General features: G+C 46.4%; 2 protein-coding genes across 5 annotated transcripts; one reads left to right on the top strand and one right to left on the bottom strand.

Moving 5' to 3' along the window:
- Window positions 1–2,684: 2,684 nt before the first annotated feature.
- Window positions 2,685–10,927, bottom strand: ING5 (inhibitor of growth family member 5). Of its 3 annotated transcripts, none has more exons than XM_049803930.1 (8): window positions 10,810–10,927; window positions 10,036–10,107; window positions 9,140–9,306; window positions 7,570–7,681; window positions 6,490–6,583; window positions 5,377–5,512; window positions 5,158–5,219; window positions 2,685–4,195 (listed from the first exon to the last, which is right to left on the bottom strand). In XM_049803930.1, exons 1-8 carry the CDS (start codon window positions 10,844–10,846, stop codon window positions 4,153–4,155), a joined length of 723 nt encoding a protein of 240 aa, XP_049659887.1. In that variant the 5' UTR covers window positions 10,847–10,927; the 3' UTR covers window positions 2,685–4,152. The 3 variants fall into 3 exon arrangements, with proteins under 3 accessions (XP_049659887.1, XP_049659888.1, XP_049659889.1); XM_049803931.1 differs by lacking the exon at window positions 10,810–10,927 and adding an exon at window positions 10,367–10,553; XM_049803932.1 differs by lacking the exon at window positions 10,810–10,927 and adding an exon at window positions 10,404–10,553.
- A 261-nt stretch (window positions 10,928–11,188) lies between these two features.
- DTYMK (deoxythymidylate kinase) lies at window positions 11,189–19,852 on the top strand. Of its 2 annotated transcripts, none has more exons than XM_049803934.1 (5): window positions 11,189–11,333; window positions 11,972–12,080; window positions 13,671–13,761; window positions 15,966–16,163; window positions 18,404–19,852. In XM_049803934.1, exons 1-5 carry the CDS (start codon window positions 11,204–11,206, stop codon window positions 18,512–18,514), a joined length of 639 nt encoding a protein of 212 aa, XP_049659891.1. In that variant the 5' UTR covers window positions 11,189–11,203; the 3' UTR covers window positions 18,515–19,852. The 2 variants fall into 2 exon arrangements, with proteins under 2 accessions (XP_049659891.1, XP_049659892.1); XM_049803935.1 differs by having other exon boundaries at window positions 16,440–18,522.
- The last annotated feature ends 630 nt before the right edge of the window (window positions 19,853–20,482 follow it).

Below are 20,482 nucleotides of genomic sequence, written 5' to 3'. Positions count from 1 at the left end.
GAGCTCCGCTCCTCGCTGCCCGGGCTCGGGGAGGCGGGAGGGTGTCCTCTCCCGGAGGAAGCAGCTTAAGCGCTCCCCCAGCTTGTGAGGAGCTGGGAACAGGCCCCTCGACGTGTGACAACCACCCTGCCAGGCGATACCACACATCAGGCGGGTGTGTGTGTGTGTGTGGGAATACCCATCCCGTAGCGCCTCAGACAGCGGCTCTCCCCGCCGCCGTGACCGACCAACCGCCCACCCAAGCCCAGCCGGGACACGGCAGCCTCACGCACCCCTCGGGTGCTTTTAGGCCTGGCAGCTTCAGGCCTGTCCCGGTGCAGGCAGCAATGGAGGCTGGGCGGCAGTGAGGCGCGGCTGCGGCCGGGGGCCCGGGCCCGGGTTTCCCCACCGTTCCCTGAGGGGGCCAGGCCGAATTCCCCGCCGCCACCGCCTCCCCCAGCTCGCACAGAGCGCATGCGCTCAGCGCATGCGGGCGGCACCGCCCCCTGGCGGCAGGACGCCGCCGCAGCGCGGCTACCGACCCGCGGAACCGCCCGGGTCCTAGCGCCCCCCCCCCCCCCCCCCCGCCGCCTGCCCCAGCAGGGCTGATGGCCGGTTCCCCCCGCGGCCCCACGGCCAGCGACCCCCCCCCCCCCCGGCCCACCCTGCAGCACAGCCGGAGCGCCGGGCACTCCGCCACCCCTCCACCCCCCGCAAACGCCGACAGAAGCACACCTCTGCCACCGCCAACACACTCTCTTCCATCTTTGTTCCCAAAAATACTTTATTTATAACAATATATCCATTATCTATATCATGATCCAAAAATACAGATATACATTTTTTACTTTACATTCCTTTTTTTGTTTTGCTTTTCCTTAATAAAAAGATTTATATTCTCTTCCATTTACAAAGGGAACACAGATCTAATTCCTTTAAAAAATAGAACAATTGGGTTAAAGTCATTTCACCTCCAGTTTGGATGAGCTGCAATAAAGCTGAACGCCACAGGGTATTCCTGGTGCTTTGACAATCTTTAGTGGAACATTCCTTTACATATATCACAGTCTTGTTCACCATTCTCCAGAAAAGTATATTTAACACTGTACATTCAAAATTCAGGAAAAAAATTTAAATCCTTTTATAAGCAAAAATGAAGGCTACTGGTATTTCTGTCTCTAAGGAGTTTTAAAAATCTCTAAAGCCAGCCGTACGTGGCCAAGAGACACTCCTGAGCCTGTACAGGCTGAGGGGGACAGTTTATTGCTGGTTTTGGACATTAGATGTTCTGACACATCAGAGACGTTGCATCATAAAGAAGAGGAGTATGTTGTACCTCACACTGTTCATGATTCCTGCAAAGTTATCTTTCTTTTTGAGGGCTGATGGTAACTTCCAGAGCTTGTTTTTCTTTTTGCTTTGCTGGTTAAAACAGAAAAGGTCCGCTCTTCCGAGCCCCAGAAAGCACTGGCTGACAAAACGCATTTTACTGTCCTACGCGACCATCTTTCCTGAGCTGAGGGTGGTCAGCTCCACACTCACTTATCCGCAGCTGCGCACTTCCGTAAGGGCACATTTCCAGCAAGACCTCCAGAGAGGCGCAGTGGAGTTTTGAGATTGTTTCAAATCAAATGCTTAATCTATGGTGATACCACTACTAAAAGCCTTAGGGGAAAAAAATTAATAATAATAATAAAAAAAAGAAACAAAAAAAGTCAAATACAATATCACTGGATGGAAGGGGAAAATAAAACCTGAAACGGCACCAACACTAGTCTTCAGGACACAGTAACGCTCCTACATTAATCCAGTGTAGCAGGTCAACGAGGTACAGGTCTCACTCACCGGTTACTGAATTACAGGCTAGCTCATGAGGTATCATGATTAAATTTACTCTCAAAAAAAAAAAAAAGGCAGAAAGAAAAATAGGGCTGACTGTATTTCTAAGTTCAGGTTTGCATGACTATGCTTTCCTCCTTCCCTCTCTGCTTTTAATTTGGCTGCCTGCTTTCCCGGTGCTATTACAATAGCAACAATGATAAGCGTGCACCATCTTGTAAAGGTATCCATGGAAACTTCATATACAACACATGGAGTGATGTAATGTAGCAAAGACATGCGCAACATCACACTTTAAATGACAGAACCCTGGAGATGAGTATTTTTCTTTTTTTTTTTTTTTTTTCTTTTTCCCCATAGCAGATGCAGTAAATCAAAACGTTCACAGAAAAGCTGTCTCAGTATCAAGAGGTTTCTTCTATGTCAGTCTTGGCATACCTGCAGCATCTACAAAGCCCAACAGACCAAAGCAGGGGAGGAAAACTGGCTAGGACCGTGTTCTACTTCTTTCATTGCAAAACACAAGTAAGAGGGTCAGTGTAACAGGGGAAAAAAACTTTTTTCTTTGGGAAACAGGTGCCAAAATCTGACTAGAAGTGGGTTGTTTTTGTGGTTTTTTTTTCTTCTGTACTGTTTATTCAGATTGTTTCTACAGCAGAAAAAAAAAAAGCTTATCTGGAAGTTTCTTAATGCCTTTCCAGCAGTCTATACCAAGAGCTCCTGCACAATGGTATGCAAACTAGTACACAGCCCTGCACAGAGCTGCCATTAACACACATCAGGGATCAGAGCCAGCAAAGTTCATGAACCCTGGTGCCTCCTGCTGCAGGGGTTTTTGGTTTGAGGCTTTTATTTTTCCCCGCCCCCCCCTCCATCAGCAGAACCACTTTTCCCTACAGTATCTTTTATTGTGGGTGGGTAAGCCCCATAATACAGGGGATATATATGAAGACAAGAGTTGTCTCTGCTCTTCCCTCAACTTCTGGATCCACTATAACTCAGAGGAAGGAAAAAGACAGAAAGACTTTTGTTTTCCTACACCCGATTTCCTTCTCTTCCTTCCGCTGCAGCAACTGACACTGTGATGACAGCAAGGATTCACATTCAAAATCTGAAAGGCAGCTTAAAGAAGTCAAGAACATGCAAATGTGCCCCCGCTAAAAAGAAAAGACAAGAAGTAATTTTAAAGCATTCCTGCTGAATAGCCCTCTTCAATAGCAGTGCTTCATCCCAAATGCAATTCAAAACCCCCCACCAAGCTACCACATGGCCACCTTTCAGCTTTGCCACACCATCAGGGGAACATACACACATCCTCTTTACAGAGCCTTCCCCTAAAGCTTCTGTTCCTGATTTACCCAGGTGCACCACAGGCAAACACAAGTAACAAAAATCAGGCCTTCATCTTATTTTATGAACAAACCCGACCTTCTATCTCTACAAAAATATTGTAGGTTTTATATTCACAGTAATGTACTTAAAGGATCTTCAGAGAAATGGAAGCAGCCAGGAAAGATAGCGCCCTCTCTCAATATTACTGTCACTAAGAAACACTGCAGGACAATTCCTTTTCTATTTAAAGGTTTTCTCCCAAACATTTTCTACAAGGAGGTGAAAAGTCAAATGGTTTGCTTCTGTTAAAGTTCATGTGAATGGGGGCAAGATGAAGTAAAATAAAGGCAGTGCAAAGGTAGACAGAAGAAATTCCCCAAAAGAGAAGATACGATCATACCTCTCTCCCACCCCTGCCCTGTCAAAACTAAGCATAGTACTTGGCTTTGAGGAAATGGACACTGGGAACAGTTAACCAGCTTTCCTGTTCCTTTCTGTACTACAAAGCTGCAGAACAAATTGACTTCACACCTAAACAACGGAGCCTACTTCTTTCACACAGGCTACATCAGAGAAAACTCCTTTTTCTCTGCCACGCCAAGCTCCAGGTCTAAACTATTTTCACAATGGCGATGCACCATGCTGAAGATACAGGTAATTCATTCTCCTGCAATGCCTTACATGGTTTCACAGACTCCTATAAACTAGCAGAGACTACAGCTCCTGAGTGCCCTAGCACTTCAGAGTAACACTGATTTCAGTGCTGTGCAAGTGTAACATAAATAAAATCCCTGTGGCAAAGGGATTTGGGATTCCCTCCCAAAGTAATTTTCTCATGAAAGAACAGGAATTACAACTGGCCACTGGACAATTAAATAACATACCAGAAAAAGGAGGAGGGTAGGTTAAAAAAAATAAAAAAAATCAAAGGTAATATTGCAACATGAATGAAGGAATATATTAAATTCTTCTTGCCTCAGAGGATGTATTCCCCTCTACTCCTTACTTCTTTTTCTTTCTTTCCTGAACACAACGAGGACAAAACCTACAAGGAAAGAAGAGGCAGTAATTAGTTCCTGAAGTTAACAACACATAGCCCAAGAACTCTTTTTAGTATTTGGGAACGAGTGAGTAGGAGGGTAGTTTAAAAGCAGCCAATTCAAGTAACTGCAACAATTTTCATGACATGCAGGAAGCCTGGGCAAATAGGAAAGAAATTGTACCAACTCAGGTGGGCAGAAGTGACAGATAGCACTGGAAGGCTTCCAGGGCTCATCAGCCCCCTCACAGCTGTGATTCACCTTACTTCATGCACCTAGAAGTTACTCCAAGTAACTTCTCCAAGTTTGTCACACAAGCTTCCTCTACAGGCAAAAGAAAAAAAAGATACATTCCTCCAATTCGTTCCTTCCTCTCCCTCCAATGATTGCAGTTCACTTTCACTTAAGCCTGTTTCTAACAGGCATCTTGTTAATTAGATGAGAGCAGTCCATTAAGCAGAAACCAAGTACAGAACAAGCCTATGACTCTTTCCAAGATGAGCACGTACATAAGCAAAACCTAGAGCAGTTTTCAAACTTTGCTTCCAGAAGTGAAAAAAATAAACACAACTCTCTTCTCAGTTTTAAGTACAGCCACAACTATGTGACAGTACAGCAAACCTGAGATGTTAACATGTACGTGTTTACACAAAATCAGATACACGTTTACCCTCAGATCAAAACCTACTGTTTATCATGCGATTTTGCATATGCCCGGGTCCTTGTTTTGCTCCCACCAGAAACAAAGACTCCCTTGGAAGTAGACTTTAGGAAGAAGGTTCCCCTTGTACCTTCTAAGTTCACACAAACACAATCCCAAACCACAGAGGATGCAAACCCTCCAGTGACAACAGCAAAGCTCCTCTGCCAGGAAGCGTCACAATGGGGTTTTAATTCTTACTGTGATTCTTGTTGAGGCAAATTGTAGCCTGATAAAAATCAAAAAGCTATATGTTGTCATACTTACCATTTCCCTTTTGGTTTTGTGGTGAGATCCACACAAGCAAAGTGGAACCATTCAATTGGGCACTGCAAAACAGAAAGGAAAACCCCACAGAGGAGATGCTTAGTGTTTCAGAAACCTTACTTTCATTTTGCATGATCTAATTGAGCAAGTACTCCCCCTCGGATTTCACAGTGTTGTGATGTAGCAAACACCTGAAAATAAATCATCTCAAGTGCTTACATCCTGGTTGTCACAGCCAATCATTTCTCCATAGGACACCTGGTGACACAAGCAGTAGGTAGGTTCGTTGGGGTCCACTGGCATGTCTAGGACATCTGAGGGATGCACCGACAGGATGGTATCAGCAAACTCAGATCTGTGGACAAGGACAGATTGAGGACAAAACACTTCCCAGTTGCAGGCAACACCATGTTTCCAAGATCTAAATCCCACTTGGGAAAATTAGTTTTTAACAGTATCTTCCCTAAAACACACTGACCCTAGTTTAGCGTTTAGATCACATTATTACATATTATCCAGTGACTAAAATCATAAGGTACGTTTGATCAAACACAAAACATGAGCTTGACTATAAAGGATTAAGAGAATGATTTATAGATGCCATGACTACATACAGAACACTTCTGCTTGTGGACAGAAGAATCCAATTTTTTTCCCCAAGTATGTTTTAATATACATTCTTTTCTCATTGTCAGGCATGAGCAAACCCTCTTGCTCTGACAGGAATGTATTAAGTTGACATGTCAGTAACAGTCAATGGAAACTATTTTTAGTTTTGTGCCCTTCCATTTAGCCAACTGCAAATATTAGAATTAACAGCGCCCCTTTAATATAAATCATATCACAGAGAGGGGACATGCTTTTTGCCTTGCTTCACAAAATCAAATTAGATTATTCAAGACTATCTAGGACATGATTCTTTGAAATCCACCCCCCCTGCCAAATTCTCCGATTCCTAGAACAACAATACAACATCAATTTTTGTCCTGAGGGGCAAGTGTTTCTTTTTACAATCAAGACCACAAGCAACTGTTAAAAATAGCCGCATGACAACAAAGCTATTTTCTCCCAGCTTGCCAACAGCAACAGAGATGCTCATCTTATCCTTCCAGTCAGAGGGCATTCAAAGCATGCTGAGTTTCCACATGCCAACCAAGGAGTTACTTAACAAAGCTGACTTGTCCTAAGAAGGACACTAATGAAATAGAGTAAGACCAGAACACTCTAACATCGCTCACCATCCAGACACATGAGCTTGGGTAACATGAGCTTGCGGAAAATTCATGAAGTGCCAAGGCAAAGTCACCAGAGCTGTGACTGGGTATGCCTTACCCTCCTTTGAGTTTCTTTTTCTTTGGTGTATCTTCTTCAGATGTTCGCCTGCCTCGACCACGAGAGCCTCTTTTGTCTTTCTGACTTCGTCCCTCTATAAAGGAAAAAAACCCATCATTTCAACCCACCTGAATACCAGAAACATCCCCAGATGTTTTTCTTTTGATGCATCTGTTGTTTCGAAATCCTTATTTCATATGTAACTGAGTATGAATACTGATTCTGAAATACATTTTTGTGCCACAAATATGCCAAATTGGCACGTAGCATGACCGAGCACCGAACTCTTGCATTTGCAGTTTTGGCAATTAAATCACTGCAGTACAATGTTAGCCCATATTGCTGCACGAGATATAAATAGCACCATATTTGATTAGACGTGCTGTAATTTTTTTTTTTTTATATCTCAGTATATTTTTAGACGCTCGGCCAGTTAATTTGTTACTCCATAACTAATGTAACTTTTATCTCCACATCTCTGATATTACCCCTTATTTCATAGTTCAAAGGCATGAAGCTGTGCTGCTGTAAGCCATGCTCAAATTTCACTGTAATCGTATGAGACTTCCAATATACATTAACTGGTACAACCAGTATATAGAAACTGGTACCTTCCATTAACTCCTAGTTTTTCCTGCTGTTCTCAGCTTGACTAGTATTCAAATTCTGGTAAAAGGAGGAAAATAGGCAAATAGCCTCTCCTCAAAAAGAGCTTAGAACTTACTCAGTAACAGATCAAGCCTGAAACTAGGATTGTTACACTCAAGAGCTGTTAACAACATCAGTTCAGTTTTGTCAGTTAGTTCCCCCTTGGCCAGTAAGCTGCTTACAACCATTAACTGTGGGCCACCTCAGGATGATCTGGCAAGCAGAGACAGCGAGTTAGATCCCAGCACTAGATCTTTCTTCATCTGTTTATTGCCCACCAGAACACTGTAAATATTTGACGAGCATTAAAAACAAGTAGAGAAGTATACTAAGGTGTAGTTCTTTTCTTCCTCCAGAAATAACAGCCTCCTTTTTATTCTGGTTAGCCAGACAATGCTGGAAAAGGCTGTCAACCGTATAAAATTTACGCACTTTTCAGGCTTCGAGAGCCAGGGTTTTCAAAGTCACTGCCTTCCAGTTTATCTTTCAGATCTGCTTCAAACCGTGCCAAGTCTGCATCCAGTCGGCGGATATGCTTATCCACCTGCACAGAAGAGGAAACCACAAACTGAATTAAAAAAAAATAAAATAATCCCCAAACGAAAACAGGAAGGTCTAATAACTTGGCCGTTATCGGCATGAACAGGAGTATACTACTTCAGAACAAGGCATAAAAGGGGTACCAAACTGGAAAAAGGGAAATGGTACACACAAATTGAATTAAGGCAGTCAGGAAAAGAAAACAGGCAAAAGCAAGAAGACACACTCCATCTACAGACAAAGAGAAAGGAAGGAAAAGGGAGGCGGCATAAAGGCGAGTCAAAGCAACTCAGACTAATGGTTTGCAGAACAGAACAAGGCAATGAGAGATATTAAAAATAATTGTTTTCTCCCTGCAATTTTCAAAATACATTCTTCAACTATTGTCCATGAAATGTGTTGAGTAGATCAGTCTATTTTTTCTGGTATTCCACTGGCATGCTATCAGAAGAAATTTAGTAATAAATACAGGCTTCTGCTGACTATCTCCAATATCAAGTCAATACACATTAAATACCTTGTATGACCCTGATTGCAATAATGTGGCTTCCAGAACAGAGATGTAGCAAAGGTATTTTAAGCCACCCCCCCCCAGACTGTGTTGCTGCAATACCTAGTCCTCAAATTAGTTATCTAGGACATGTTTCAATTCTTGTGAAATCACTTCCTTTTCTGCAGTGTTTGATGGCGATAAAACGTGCTCCAAATGTAGCAGAACCCAAACCATCTCTAGAAGCTGGACAAAACACAATAAGTACAGTCAAAAGGATTCCCTTTGCTCAAGCTTTAGCTAGAGAATCAAATACACAGAGATCAGAATTATTCACAGGACAGCTAAATGGACACAGGAGTAGGGGCAGAAGAAGAAAACAGTGAAAAGCTGCTTTTTAATAAACAAGATTTTCCCACCAGGTCCATCGAGGAAAGTCTGGTGCCCAGTATACAACCAGAATGGTGGCGCTGATGGGTCTGCTTTCTTTTGTCACTTGGAAACCAAGGTAATGAAGCAGATTTCCTTCCGTTCCTCCACAATATAGTACTGAAGTTGACTTAAAATATGTTGCTTGTGACTAAGACCAGCCCTAAGTAAATTACCAGGTGACAGTGGAGATGATGGGGAAGAGGGAGTGTGGTAAGTTTGCTGGTATTATTACACAGCAGATGGGTACTAACGATCAAGCAATTCCCAAGTGGGTTAAATGCATTTAGCTCTTCACCAGAAGAGAAGTCTGCTTGACACAAAACCTGGTGACACAAGAGGAAGCTTTCTGGGGAAGGCAACAGTAAGAAAAATAAGCTTGAGGACTTGAGGACTAATAATTTGCTTCAGTAAGATATTTAAACAAAAACATAAACATGTCAGGGCAAACGGATGCCGTGGAAGCGTCTTCCACGCCCATCGGCAGCCCCATTCCAGAGTATGACCATTTTTTACAAAAGTCTCACTGGTTGTGATCCTCACCATCTCGTACGTCTGCATAGCCAGCTGGACTTTATCATCGCTGTACTCTTTACATTTGCTGTAGGCACTCTGGATTTTCTTCAGGTGTTCCACTCGTTCCTCAGGTAACATGTTCTTCACCGATTCAATGTATTCTGCTGCAAGACTGTCAATTTCTGCTTTCTTATCTGAAGAGCAAAGTATATACACATGAGAAAGCTGTCTGCCAAAGCAAGTATTTTTTTCTTCTACCTCTTTAAGGTATTTAGAGGACCCTTTCTGACAGTTTTTGGACTCCCCCCGATTCCTTAATGTATTTACCTTTTTAAAAAACCCCACCATGTTAAGTTAAAGGTATTCACTCTTCAACACTTGTGATGTGATTCCGATTTCCACAGTGCTTTACAGTTAATTCAGAGGAGGGGAGCACAGTTAAGATCAGAAACTGAACCCACGGGTCCACAGACTTCAACCTCTCTTCCCACAGGCAGAACACCGTATTTGCTGCACACCCATTTACCGTTCTAATGGCTCAAACTGAAAATCACTAATGTGCAACCAGATATCAACAACCTCAGAAGAGAAAAAAAAAAAATCAGTCTTGCAAGACACACAGCAATCTACAACTTAGCTGACGTGGAAATAAATACAGGCAAGTAAGGCCATCTGAGGGGCCATCGGGTACAGCGATCACCCAGCTACAAAACAACATGCAACTGCTGGAAAAAAAAATCTAGTCCTGTGAGCTGTAGCCTTCACAGAAGAGAAACAAACACCGCACACCACTTGCGTCGAGAAAAGGAAAAGCGGTGGAGGGGAGACACATTTTCTAAAGCTGAGTCTCCACAGGACACCCTTCTGGTCCTTCACGTCGAGGCTCTCCGTCAGACCTCGCTTACCAAAATACCTGAACACACCTTCTGTTCTCTGATCCAACTCCCGCATCAGCTGGAAGTTCCTTTGCAGCTCGCAAGGCAGGTTTTCAATACCTGGAAGGTAAAGGCCAAGAAATACTACAGCCTGTTCTCCTCATAGCGGCCACCCCTCCTTTGACCCCAAACCAACTCAGCAGACCTAGAAGCCCCGCCGCTGAGCGTACACAGGCAGAGAGAGGCAGAAGCAGCGTGCAGCCCCTGCCCCTGACTAGAAGCGCCCCAAGAACGAAGCCTGCGCAACGGGAGGCCCGCACCCGAACGCGCGTTTAGTTTTACGTCCCGCGAACCGCCTGTATACATCAGGAGAGCTTACGTGCAGCCGCGCAGGCCTTCGCGGGACTCACACTCACCCAGCAGCCGCGCTACTCCCGCTGCTCATCGGGCAGCCGGAGGGGACCCGAGCGGCGCCGCTGCCCAGCGCAGACCCCCCGAGCCCTCCGCGCCTCGGCCGGCCCCTACCACCGCCGTGCCCGGCGGGACCCGGGTCCGACAGGGCGGGCGGGCGGGCGGGCGGCCTGGCGAGCGGGACCCGCGCAGCCGGCCATCGCCTCACGGCCCCGCTCCCAGGCGCGCAGCGATGACGCGCGGCGGCTGATGACGCGCGGCGGCACCGCCCCCTCCCCCCGCCCCCGCCCAGCCCGTGGCGCAGCTCTAATTCCCGCGCCGCCGCCGCCGCCCCAGCCGCCGCCTCGGACCCCCCCCATCCCCCGCCGGCTCCGCCGCCCGCACCCCCCCCGCCCCGCGCCCCGCGCTCACTGTCCAGGTAGTGCTCCAGGTACATGGCGGTCGCCATCTTGCGGCCCGCGCCCCGCCGCCACCGCCGCCGCCGCCGCTTCCCGCCGCCTGCCGGGCCCGCATGACAAGGGCCGCGGCCTCGGCCTCATCCCATATTCATAGCCCGCCCAGCGCTCATTGGTCGCCGGGGACGCTCTCGCTGCATATTCATGAGGGGTAGGGCGGGCGGGGGGCGGAGCCTCTCTTTCGCGCCTCGCAGCCTCCCCGCCTTCCTGGAGGATCGCGGCGTCTCTGTGCCCTTCCGCCGCCTAGCGCAGCGCGGCGCGGGTGGGGGGGGGGCGGGGACGACGACGGTGGCCGGGATTGGCCGGACGGCGGCAGCGGAAGGGGCGGGCGGAGAGCGCCGGCGCGCGCTATGGCGGGCCGGCGTGGCGCGCTGATTGTGCTGGAGGGGGTGGACCGCGCCGGGAAGAGCACGCAGGGCCGCCGGCTGGTAGAGGCGCTGCGGGCCGATGGCCACTGCGCCGACCTCCTCCGCTTCCCGGGTACGGGGCCTGCCGACGCCCGGAGGGAACGGGGAGGGGGGGAGGGAGGGGGAGGGAGTTCCGCTAGGCCGGGCCGCGGCGCCCGGTGTGCGCCCCCCCCCCCCCCCCCCCGCCCTCCGTGGGGTGCGGGGGCGCCATCCGAGGGCTTTCGTGGTACCCACGGCCCCTGACCTCCTCCCACACGTGACGGACTGACTCCCACCCTTGGACAGACCGACTTCCTCCCACCCGTGACAGACAGATAGACACCCACCCCGGACGGACCGACCTCCTCCCACCCGTGACAGACATACCCCCATCCCCGGACGGACTGACCTCTCACCCGTGACAGACTGACCCCACCCCAGACAGACCGATCTCCTCCCACCCGTGACAGAGAGACCCCCACACTGGACCCCACGCCAGATGGACTAACCTTGTGCCACCCGTGACAGACAGATAGACGCTCACCAGGAACAGACCGATCTCATCCCACCTGTGACAGACAGATAGACCCCCACCCCAGACAGACTGATCTCCTCCCACCCGTGATGGGCAGATAGACCCCCAGGCTGACATGCCCCCCAGGAGAGGTGGACACCCCTTTGGCAAGAGCAGCTTGGGGCAGCGTTTGCTCCTTCTCCCCCTCTTTCCTACAGAGAGAACAACAGAGATTGGGCAGCTGATCAGCTCCTACCTGGTGAAGGAGAAGAACCTGGAGGACCACGCCGTTCACCTGCTCTTCTCCGCTAACCGCTGGGAACATGTGTAAAGACAATGTTTGTTAAGTTGTAAAAGAAAAACGCATGGTGCTGAATCCTCCCAGGGTTTTAGCTTGCAGTAGGTACTGTAGGTATGAGCCTGTTTAGCAAGGGAAACATGGCTGGAAGCAATGTCTCAAGGACTCTTACAGCTTTGGATTTCATCTTAGATCGAATACCACAGTTTGCTTTTTTTAAATCATTAGGTGTAATATTTCCAATCCCTGTGCTAAACTAGATTCAAGAATTGGGGAGCTGAGACAGTACCAGTCTAGGCTGTGAAATTACTTTCTTTCCTGAATGAAAAGACCTTGCTTTGTAAGGAGTTCCATGTGAGTGACATAGTGGTTAAGGAATCGTGTCCAAACTTCCCCTCCAGCTGAAGGCTGCATTCAGCTGTAAGTGGCTGTCCTTGCTTTTTGCCCCTGAGTCTTTGCGTTTAGAGCTAGGGAAATTGGTGTTGGCTGTTGTTTTTACCTGGAAATCGATGTTGCAAAATGTTTTAATTTAAAAAAAAAAAAAGCTTTTCTGATTCTGCTGTAGTGGCGATGCCAAGCCGGCTGGGAAGGCGTAAGGCAGATGAGTGAGCTGTAATAAGAAGTGTCATTGTCGTGAATAAAGGGTCCTTTTCTCTGACCGAGGCAGAGTGCATCACAAATCCGCTGCACCACTGTCATGGTTTAACCCCAGCCAGCAACTAAGCACCATGCAGCTGCTCACTCACTTCCCTTCCACCCAGTGGGATGGGGGAGAGAATCGTGGCGGGGAGGGGGGCGGGGAGTAAAACTTGTGGGTTGAGATAAAGACAGTTCAATAGGACAGAAAGGAAGAAGGTAATAATAATAATGACAATAATAAAAGAAGTGGAAAATACAAAACAAGTGATGCACAGTGCAGTTGCTCACCACTCACTGACTGATGCCGAGTTAGTTCCTGAGCAGTGATTCCCCCCCAGCTCCCTCCAGTTTATATACTAGACATGATGTCACATGGTATGGCATACCCCTTTGGCCAGTTTGGGTCAGCTGTCTTGGCTGTGTCCCCTCCCAACTTCTTGTGCCCCTCCAGCCTTCTTGCTGGCTGGGCTTGAGAAGCTGAAAAATCCTTGACTTAGTTATAAACATTACTTAGCAACAACTGAAAATGTCAGTGTGTTGTCAACATTCTCAGACTAAATCCAAAACATAACGCTATATCAGCTACTAGAAAGAAAATTAACTCTATCCCAGCTGAAACCAGGACAACCACTTAAAAAGGGAAGAGGACTTTAAGCTGTGCATGTCTGACTAGAGTTCATTTGTGATCTTGCATGTAAGCCGCGGAGCTGCCTAGAGCTGTGCCCAGCACCGGGGGATCCTGAACTTGGGTGTCTTGAAAGGATATTTGCTTAATGTTTGCTAGAGGACAAAATACATTTAAATGGCTAGCCATGATAGCATCACAGATAACCCCCGACAGTGCTAATGATCGCTGTTAATGATGACATATGTTAACAGAGAAGCACTGGCCTCATGAGCTGTCTTTTAGATTAACTACTTTCATTTGTATCACTATAAAGGAGTGTAACTTTATTACTTTTCTCCCACATGGTTTTCAGACCGTCAATGAGAGAGAAACTACATCAAGGGATCACACTTGTGGTTGACAGATACGCCTTTTCTGGAGTGGCCTTCACAAGTGCCAAAGAGGTGAGTGAGACCTACAGCAGCCCCTGCCCCTCTCTGTATTTGGGGAAGCAGCTCCAGTTAGAGGCCTGATATTGACGTAGGTGTGCATGGCCCAGGTTCCTCCCCTGGGGAAATGAGGATTGAAATCGAGGGATGGACGTTTCAGCTCAGGTATTGACATGGTCTATTTGCCTGGGTCTACTTCTTCCTCAGAAAGAGCAGAGAAACTCATTTGGTTACTTTTTGTAAATCTGGACAGACTCCTGGCTGCGGGGAAGCTGGCCTGTTTGGAGAATGATTATCCCCATTTACTTGAGATGCTCCACGCTTGCTCTGGCTGCTGGCCCACAAATTTGCAAAGAATAACAGAACCATGTACGTTGGAAGGGACCTGTGGAAGTCATGAAGCCCAGCCTCCTGCTCAAGAGTAGGTCTAATGTCAAGCAGGCTTCTTGGGGCCACATCGAGCCAAGGTTTGAGTATCTCCAGGGATGTAGATCCACAACCTTTCTGGTCTCTTCTTTCAGTGTTTGCTCACTTTCATAGTAAAAATTATTTTCTTCATTTAGCCTGAATTTCTCACATTCCCACTTGTGCCTTTTAGCCTGTCTCTGCTTTCAAGACAAGTCAGCTCTGTCAGACTCCTTTTGGGTCATTCTACACAGCTGTAAGATCCTCCTGAGTCTCGTGCTCATTGTTGTGCTCTGAGGAGGCTGTTCCGGAAGATCAACCACCTCTCCTGGATCTCTTTGCCTTCCACATGAGTTTCCCGGGCCATCCTGCTAAGAGGTCCCTAATAAACAGAAATCTGCTGCCCTGAAGTCCACAATTTTGTTTGTCTTGCTGACTACTCTCCAGATTTTAAACCACTGTCTCATGTTCCCTGCAGTCAAGGCTATCCTTGAACTTTGTATCTTCAACCCGTTATTTCTTGCTTGTGAGTAACAAATCCAGCAGGACACTTCTCCTCGCTGGCTTATCAGTCACTGTGCCAAGAATCTCTTAAGCGTGCTCTAGAATCCTGGATTGCTTGTGCCCAGCAGGTAGGCAAATGCTTGAGGTCCTCCATGAGTACCAGGACCTGCAGTTATGATCCTTCTTCCAGCCAGCTGTCTAAAGAATGTTCATCAAATCCCACTCTTTAACCAGGCAGTCTGTAGCAGGCCCCACCCCAACATCGCTGGTGTTACTCTGCCCTGGTTGTCCTACTTTCAGGTGAGCTTCTATTATCATATCATTCCCCCAGCCATTTTGTCCTGGCATCCCACCTTCAGTTCTCTACAGATTGCCAACTTTCCCCTGACATGCCTTGTTTAAAACTCTCTTCATAGGCTTAGCAAGCCTCTTTGCATAGACACTCTTGCTGCAGTCTATCAGATACATCCCATTCCTGCTCTGCAGCCATTGATTCTCGAAGAGCATCCTGTGGTCAGAGAAACTGAAACCCTGCCTGCAACATCAGCTGTGCAGCTGAGAGTTGACCTACATTCATTCTTGCCCAAGCCCTTCCCCACTTCCTGGAAGGATTGAGGAAATCCTGGACCCCCATGCCCTGCACCCTCACCTCCAGAGGCCCTCAGTCACTCTTGATACATTTAAGGTCACCCTGATGGTATTGCTGGTGCCTATGTGGATGAGTAGGAAGTGGACAAGCCTTGGTGGTCTCTCCACAAGATTGTGGATTCACGTGCCCCGATGGAAGTCTTTCAAATCTCTCACCTAGATCCGGAAGTTGAAAGCTTTGTCCTTGTGTCTGAGCTGAAATTCCTGGGTAGGGTGGGTATTTGAAAAGGAGTCTCCATGGGCTCAGAAAGATCCACACTAAAGCTGTGTGGTGTTCATATTTGGGAGCAGCTTTCTTTTGGACTGATCACAAGTTTTGGACTGATAATGGCTGTATAGACACTCAAAACATGACTTGGCATTTAGCTCTGAGGGGCTCTGCAGAAGAGATGTTAAAATCTTCAGCTCTGTCCAACTTAAATGAGCATGAGAGGTGTGCAGCATCTAGCTAAACCTGGCCCCCCAAAATTAACAGGACTGAATTCCCACATGATAAGCTCAGATACTGCCTTTTCAGTTTGTAGCCTGTGCTTAGTGTCTCAGGCTGCATCTCCTCTCTTTGGCTGTTCCTTTCCCACCCCGCTCTCCAGCTAACCTGCTTTTTTCCCCTTCTTCACATTCCCTTCTTTCACCTCAAACTTGCTTGTCTTTGTTTGGGACAGAACTTCTGCCTGGACTGGTGCAAACAGCCTGACATTGGACTCCCAAAGCCAGATCTGATTCTGTTTCTTCAGTTAAGCCCGGAAGAAGCAGCGGAACGAGGGAACTTTGGAAATGAACGTTATGAGAACAGCTCCTTCCAAGAGAAAGTTCTACAGTCCTTCTATAATCTGATGAAGGACAAGACATTAAACTGGAAGGTAAGTAAACAACCGTAACAGGCCTCTCATAGACCAGGGTGGGGGTGTCTCAGGAGAGCTCCCAAACTGTGCCCATCGGATCCCTGTGGTCACCCCTCCTGCTTCTGGTCAGGGGGACACGTTGGGGATCAGCCAAGTGCACTGTGGTCTGTGGCAGAGAGGGCACTTCCCCATTCCAGGATACCCTATGGGACCCTGTTGGGATGGGGGGAAGAATTTTGTTTGGTTGATTTGCTTTCTAAAAGAGCTTTCTGGAAATCATTCTCTTTCTTAAAGATAAGCTGACAAGCCTGGGTAAAAAGCAGTGGGACACACCCATGCTCTTCCCTGCCTGTTTCCTTGGCATCCTGCAGCATCTGCCAACGATTCTGGAATTGCTCCTGCAGCTTGTAGACACAATACTGATGATCACCTTCCTTCTCACATGGCCAGTTTCTATCAGCATTTGCTGTCTGAATGCTACCAGAAGTCTCTCCAAATACACGATCTTTTTTTGTTCCACCCTGCTGCATCGCTTTTACTTCTTGTTCATCCCTTGGAGCTGTTTGCAGAGGACTGCGCAGTCAGCAGCCTTATCCCAGAAGAGGAAGCGTTCCCTATTTATCCTGTGTGTAGATCATCTAGGCTGAGGTTTTCTGGTGGGGGCATCCTTTTTACCATCTCCATCACCCTGTCAGTGCTCGATCATGAGATATGGGCAGCATCTTCTGCTTATTCTGTAGCTTTCACACAGACATAGGAGGACACAGGTTATGGATAAGTTACTAGTCACCAGAGGCTGGAGATTGTACAGATTTGTCAAATGAGCTGACTGTGTAAGGTAATTCTTCACAGCCTGTTTCAGGTAAACATTGTTCTCTAACATGAAAGAGTTTTTGTGTACTATTAGAACCTGAAGGACCTAAATGTACAACAATCACCAGACTAGGACTTTTATTCCAGTAAATGTTATGCTAGGAAACTACCTTCCCTACATCACAACAACTGGAAAAATAAGCTGACAGAAAACAGGTACCATAGCACAAACCCCAAAATAGTTCATTTAACAAAAATAAGCATGCTGTCATATGAGATGATATGGAACTTGTGTATAGTCGGTAAACTGTGATTTTTTCTGGAGATTCCAGCAGTGGACCACGTTTCTCTTATTACCTGTCTTCTGTTATTTCTTTTGTTTTCTATCCATTGGTTGAAAGGAGTTTTCACTTAAAGCAACACATCTGTTTAAAATATCTCAAAGTGCATAACTATCAAACAGATAAATATCAGAATTGATGATGAAGAGGTGTCCCTGAAATGAGTGTGGAAATCCAGTTTCAGTACACATTAAAGGTATAGTTAGCATTCTTGTCTCTTTGCCCCTCAGTATCAGATAGAATAACAGATACCAAACGTTGCCAAAGAACAGATTAGTCCAAAACGCAGCTCAGTACCAATCGGTTACACAAATAAATTGAGATCAGCAAGCTACTTGATGATACTGTGTGAGCATAAAGGTGGGGTGCTGACTGTGGTGCAATGAAAAGGCTAACATTTCATCATGAAGTCTGTTTATTGCATATCCTCACAGCCTGCTCTTTCTCAGCAGTGCTGTGTGGGCCGGTGTTGCATAGGTCACTGTGATAAATCTGCACCTCTCTACATCTTTCCACCAAATCCTTTCTTCACCTTGGTCACTCCCTGAACCACACAGGAACAATGCTGCTATTCTTTAAACATTAGCCTAAGGATCACCAGCATCATATAGCTCTACCACCATTACTGACCTCAGCTTGCAATATTTTAAAAAAAAACAACCACCAACAAATCTGAAACTGGAACATTACATGATAGATTTTGAGAGGTTCCTACTATCATGGGTGGAGTTTATTTTGAAGAACCACTGAAGAATCAATACACTGATGTTTCTGGGGGACTACAGTAGAGGATGAAGAATGTTTACGTGCCTTTATGTCACATGCCCCAAAGACTGTCAGCAAACTACAGGCAGCAGTGGCAGTTTCTTCTGTTTCTCTTCATCCAGCCCCACATCTACTTCTTAAATGTCTGTTCCTAAATAAAACAGATTTTTCCAGTTTCACTCCAGAAACAGTGCACAGGAGGTGTAATTAGCTCATTTCACTGCTCATGAATAGTAACAATACTGAGTAACAGGAGGAGCAGATAAAACAGCAAGGTGAGTTTTTCTCATTTAGTGGTAATAGAGTAACATGTTTCTGTATTTTTTGTCTTGGAAACAGACAATGGATGCTTCAAAGAGCATAGAAGACTTGCACAGAGAAATCAAGACCGTTGCAGAGGAAACCATGCAGGAGGTTCAGAATAAACCTTTGGGAGAACTCTGGAAATAAAACTTTATACAGGTTATTCCTTTAGACCTAAGGGAAAACGCACCTCTTGGATATTCCTCGCTTGGATGATTCCCCTACATCACCTTCCAGTAACTACAGCTTAGATCCCATGTATTATTCTGGGTGCAGCATGGTGCTGATGTCCTTGTGATTTTATTTACTCCTCCCCTCCATCCCGCATAGTCCCTTCTGTATTTTATAAATGAGCATGCAACGAGCATGTAACAGATTCCTCAAAAAAACCTCCCAACCTCAAGCAGGAGCTCTTGTTCTAGCCCCAGTCCTGTGGTGCAGATGTGGGCATGGAGCCGAGGGCTGCCCCTGGACACAGCAGCAAGAGGCAGGTAACAGCCTTCCCAGTTTCAGGGAACTGCCACGTTTCTGATTCTTCTGCTTCTCTAGTAAATGCATTCCCTGTGCTGAAACCAGTTTGTAGACGACTTGCTAATAAATGACTCTTCTAAAAGTTTTGCACAGGGCATTTTTTTTCCCCCAGTATGATCATTTATCTTCTAGAAGGATATATGGGAGGTAAAAGTGCTGCAGTTCAGGCAGTAAATCCAGGGAGAGCAGTGTGCTACAGCTGTGAAATGAAGGGAGAGATGAATTCAAGCCTTCTCCCCAGCTGTCCAGTGAGAACAATACAGAAACTGAACTTCTATGAGCAGGTAAGGGTCTGAAATAGATGTATTAGCTCATAGCAAGGCCAGTTTGAAGAGTGTGGCACATAAGTTATTTTAGACTGGTCGAGTTACTCCTGTGGCCAAGATCAGAGGAATAGTTATTTATTGCAATAAATAGTGCAATTTAAACAGCCTGGCACAGGCTGCCAAACCAGATCAGCTATGAATTGATCCAAGTCATCATTAATAACCAGCAAACAACAATAAACTGGAATGTTAAACTGAACCATTTGCAAGGTGCACTGAGATACAGCGATTACCAGGAGAGTTAATGTCTCTGTCTGCTGGACAGTTAATTCGTCTTCTAGCAGTGTGTACTGGACTGATCTCCAAGCTGGCTGATACAGAGACTAAATCCTGCTCTAAGTCTTAGAGAGAGAGGCAGATTGAACTGGTCCACTAACAGGGAGAGGAAGGTAAATATTTAAAGCAAAATTGCTAATGCAAGCATCAGCCTAAATGGAAAAAGCTGCTGCCTTCACTCTACAGCTACCTAGCACTTGGTAGCAGAAACACTCCTCATGAAGGAGGTGAGCACCTGTAATGCTAAATCAGGCCCTTCCAGCAACACTGGAATAAGACAACACACAGAGAAATCATTTAATTCGTATTAGCTTTAGGCTCCTGACTAAAAAGCCAGAAATACCTGTTAAAGATCTAAGAAAGCTGAGCTCACCTCTGTTATTGGGGTTACATTAACCCTAGGGTAAAATCTTGCCTGGCTAAGCTGTCCTCGGCCATAAAAGCATGAATACAAAACAAGTAGGAACTCTTCTTGTGTACAAATCAAGAGGGAGGTGCATCCTGAGTGACTAGCTCTCAACAAAAAAGGACCTGCCAGTGACAACAGAGGGTACAGCCTTCCGATTTAAGTGCTGTGTCCTCCTGTTGCATGGCAAAATAGGAAAAATGGTTATTGAACTGACTATGCTTAATTCTGTGACATTTACTACTGCAGAGCTGGTGCTTGAAAGGCTAGCTGGAAACTGATGCTATGAAAAGCTGTCAGTTAAACAGCGGGCATACAATCTTAAAGGAAACAAGTTTCACTTTCCACCTACCAATGCAAAAACTTTTGAGTGTCTGCTTGGCTCTTTCCCCTCTACCTCAAAAGCACACATGGCAGATACTCACCAAAAAAGTATGTCCTGTCTCTGAAGGGCTTACACCGTTTTAGATGCAGAGAGATGCTGTGCTGCTTAAAAGTCAAGTAGCAGAATTGCTATGGAAGTGTTTTTTCCTTTTCTACCAGCATGTCTGCAGGTGCTTACCCTCTGGGGTAGGA

The sequence above is a fragment of the Accipiter gentilis genome, chromosome 6 (assembly GCF_929443795.1).
Source record: "Accipiter gentilis chromosome 6, bAccGen1.1, whole genome shotgun sequence".
Classification (NCBI taxonomy): domain Eukaryota; kingdom Metazoa; phylum Chordata; class Aves; order Accipitriformes; family Accipitridae; genus Astur; species Astur gentilis.
This window is presented reverse-complemented; position numbering and strand designations above follow the sequence as displayed.

What these genes read in the sequence shown, in the direction of transcription:
- ING5 (XM_049803930.1), bottom strand. Translation starts at nt 10,846, where the DNA reads ATGGCGACCGCCATGTACCTGGAGCACTACCTGGACA. An exon ending in CTATGCAGACGTACGAGATG is followed by an intron (nt 7,682 to 9,139) that starts GTGAGGATCACA and finishes TCTTCTGTGCAG; the next exon opens with GTGGATAAGCATATCCGCCG. An exon ending in TGGCTCTCGAAGCCTGAAAA is followed by an intron (nt 6,584 to 7,569) that starts GTGCGTAAATTT and finishes TTTCCTTTATAG; the next exon opens with AGGGACGAAGTCAGAAAGAC.
- DTYMK (XM_049803934.1), top strand. Translation starts at nt 11,204, where the DNA reads ATGGCGGGCCGGCGTGGCGCGCTGATTGTGCTGGAGGGGGTGGACCGC. An exon ending in CGACCTCCTCCGCTTCCCGG is followed by an intron (nt 11,334 to 11,971) that starts GTACGGGGCCTG and finishes TCTTTCCTACAG; the next exon opens with AGAGAACAACAGAGATTGGG. An exon ending in GCTAACCGCTGGGAACATGT is followed by an intron (nt 12,081 to 13,670) that starts GTAAAGACAATG and finishes CATGGTTTTCAG; the next exon opens with ACCGTCAATGAGAGAGAAAC.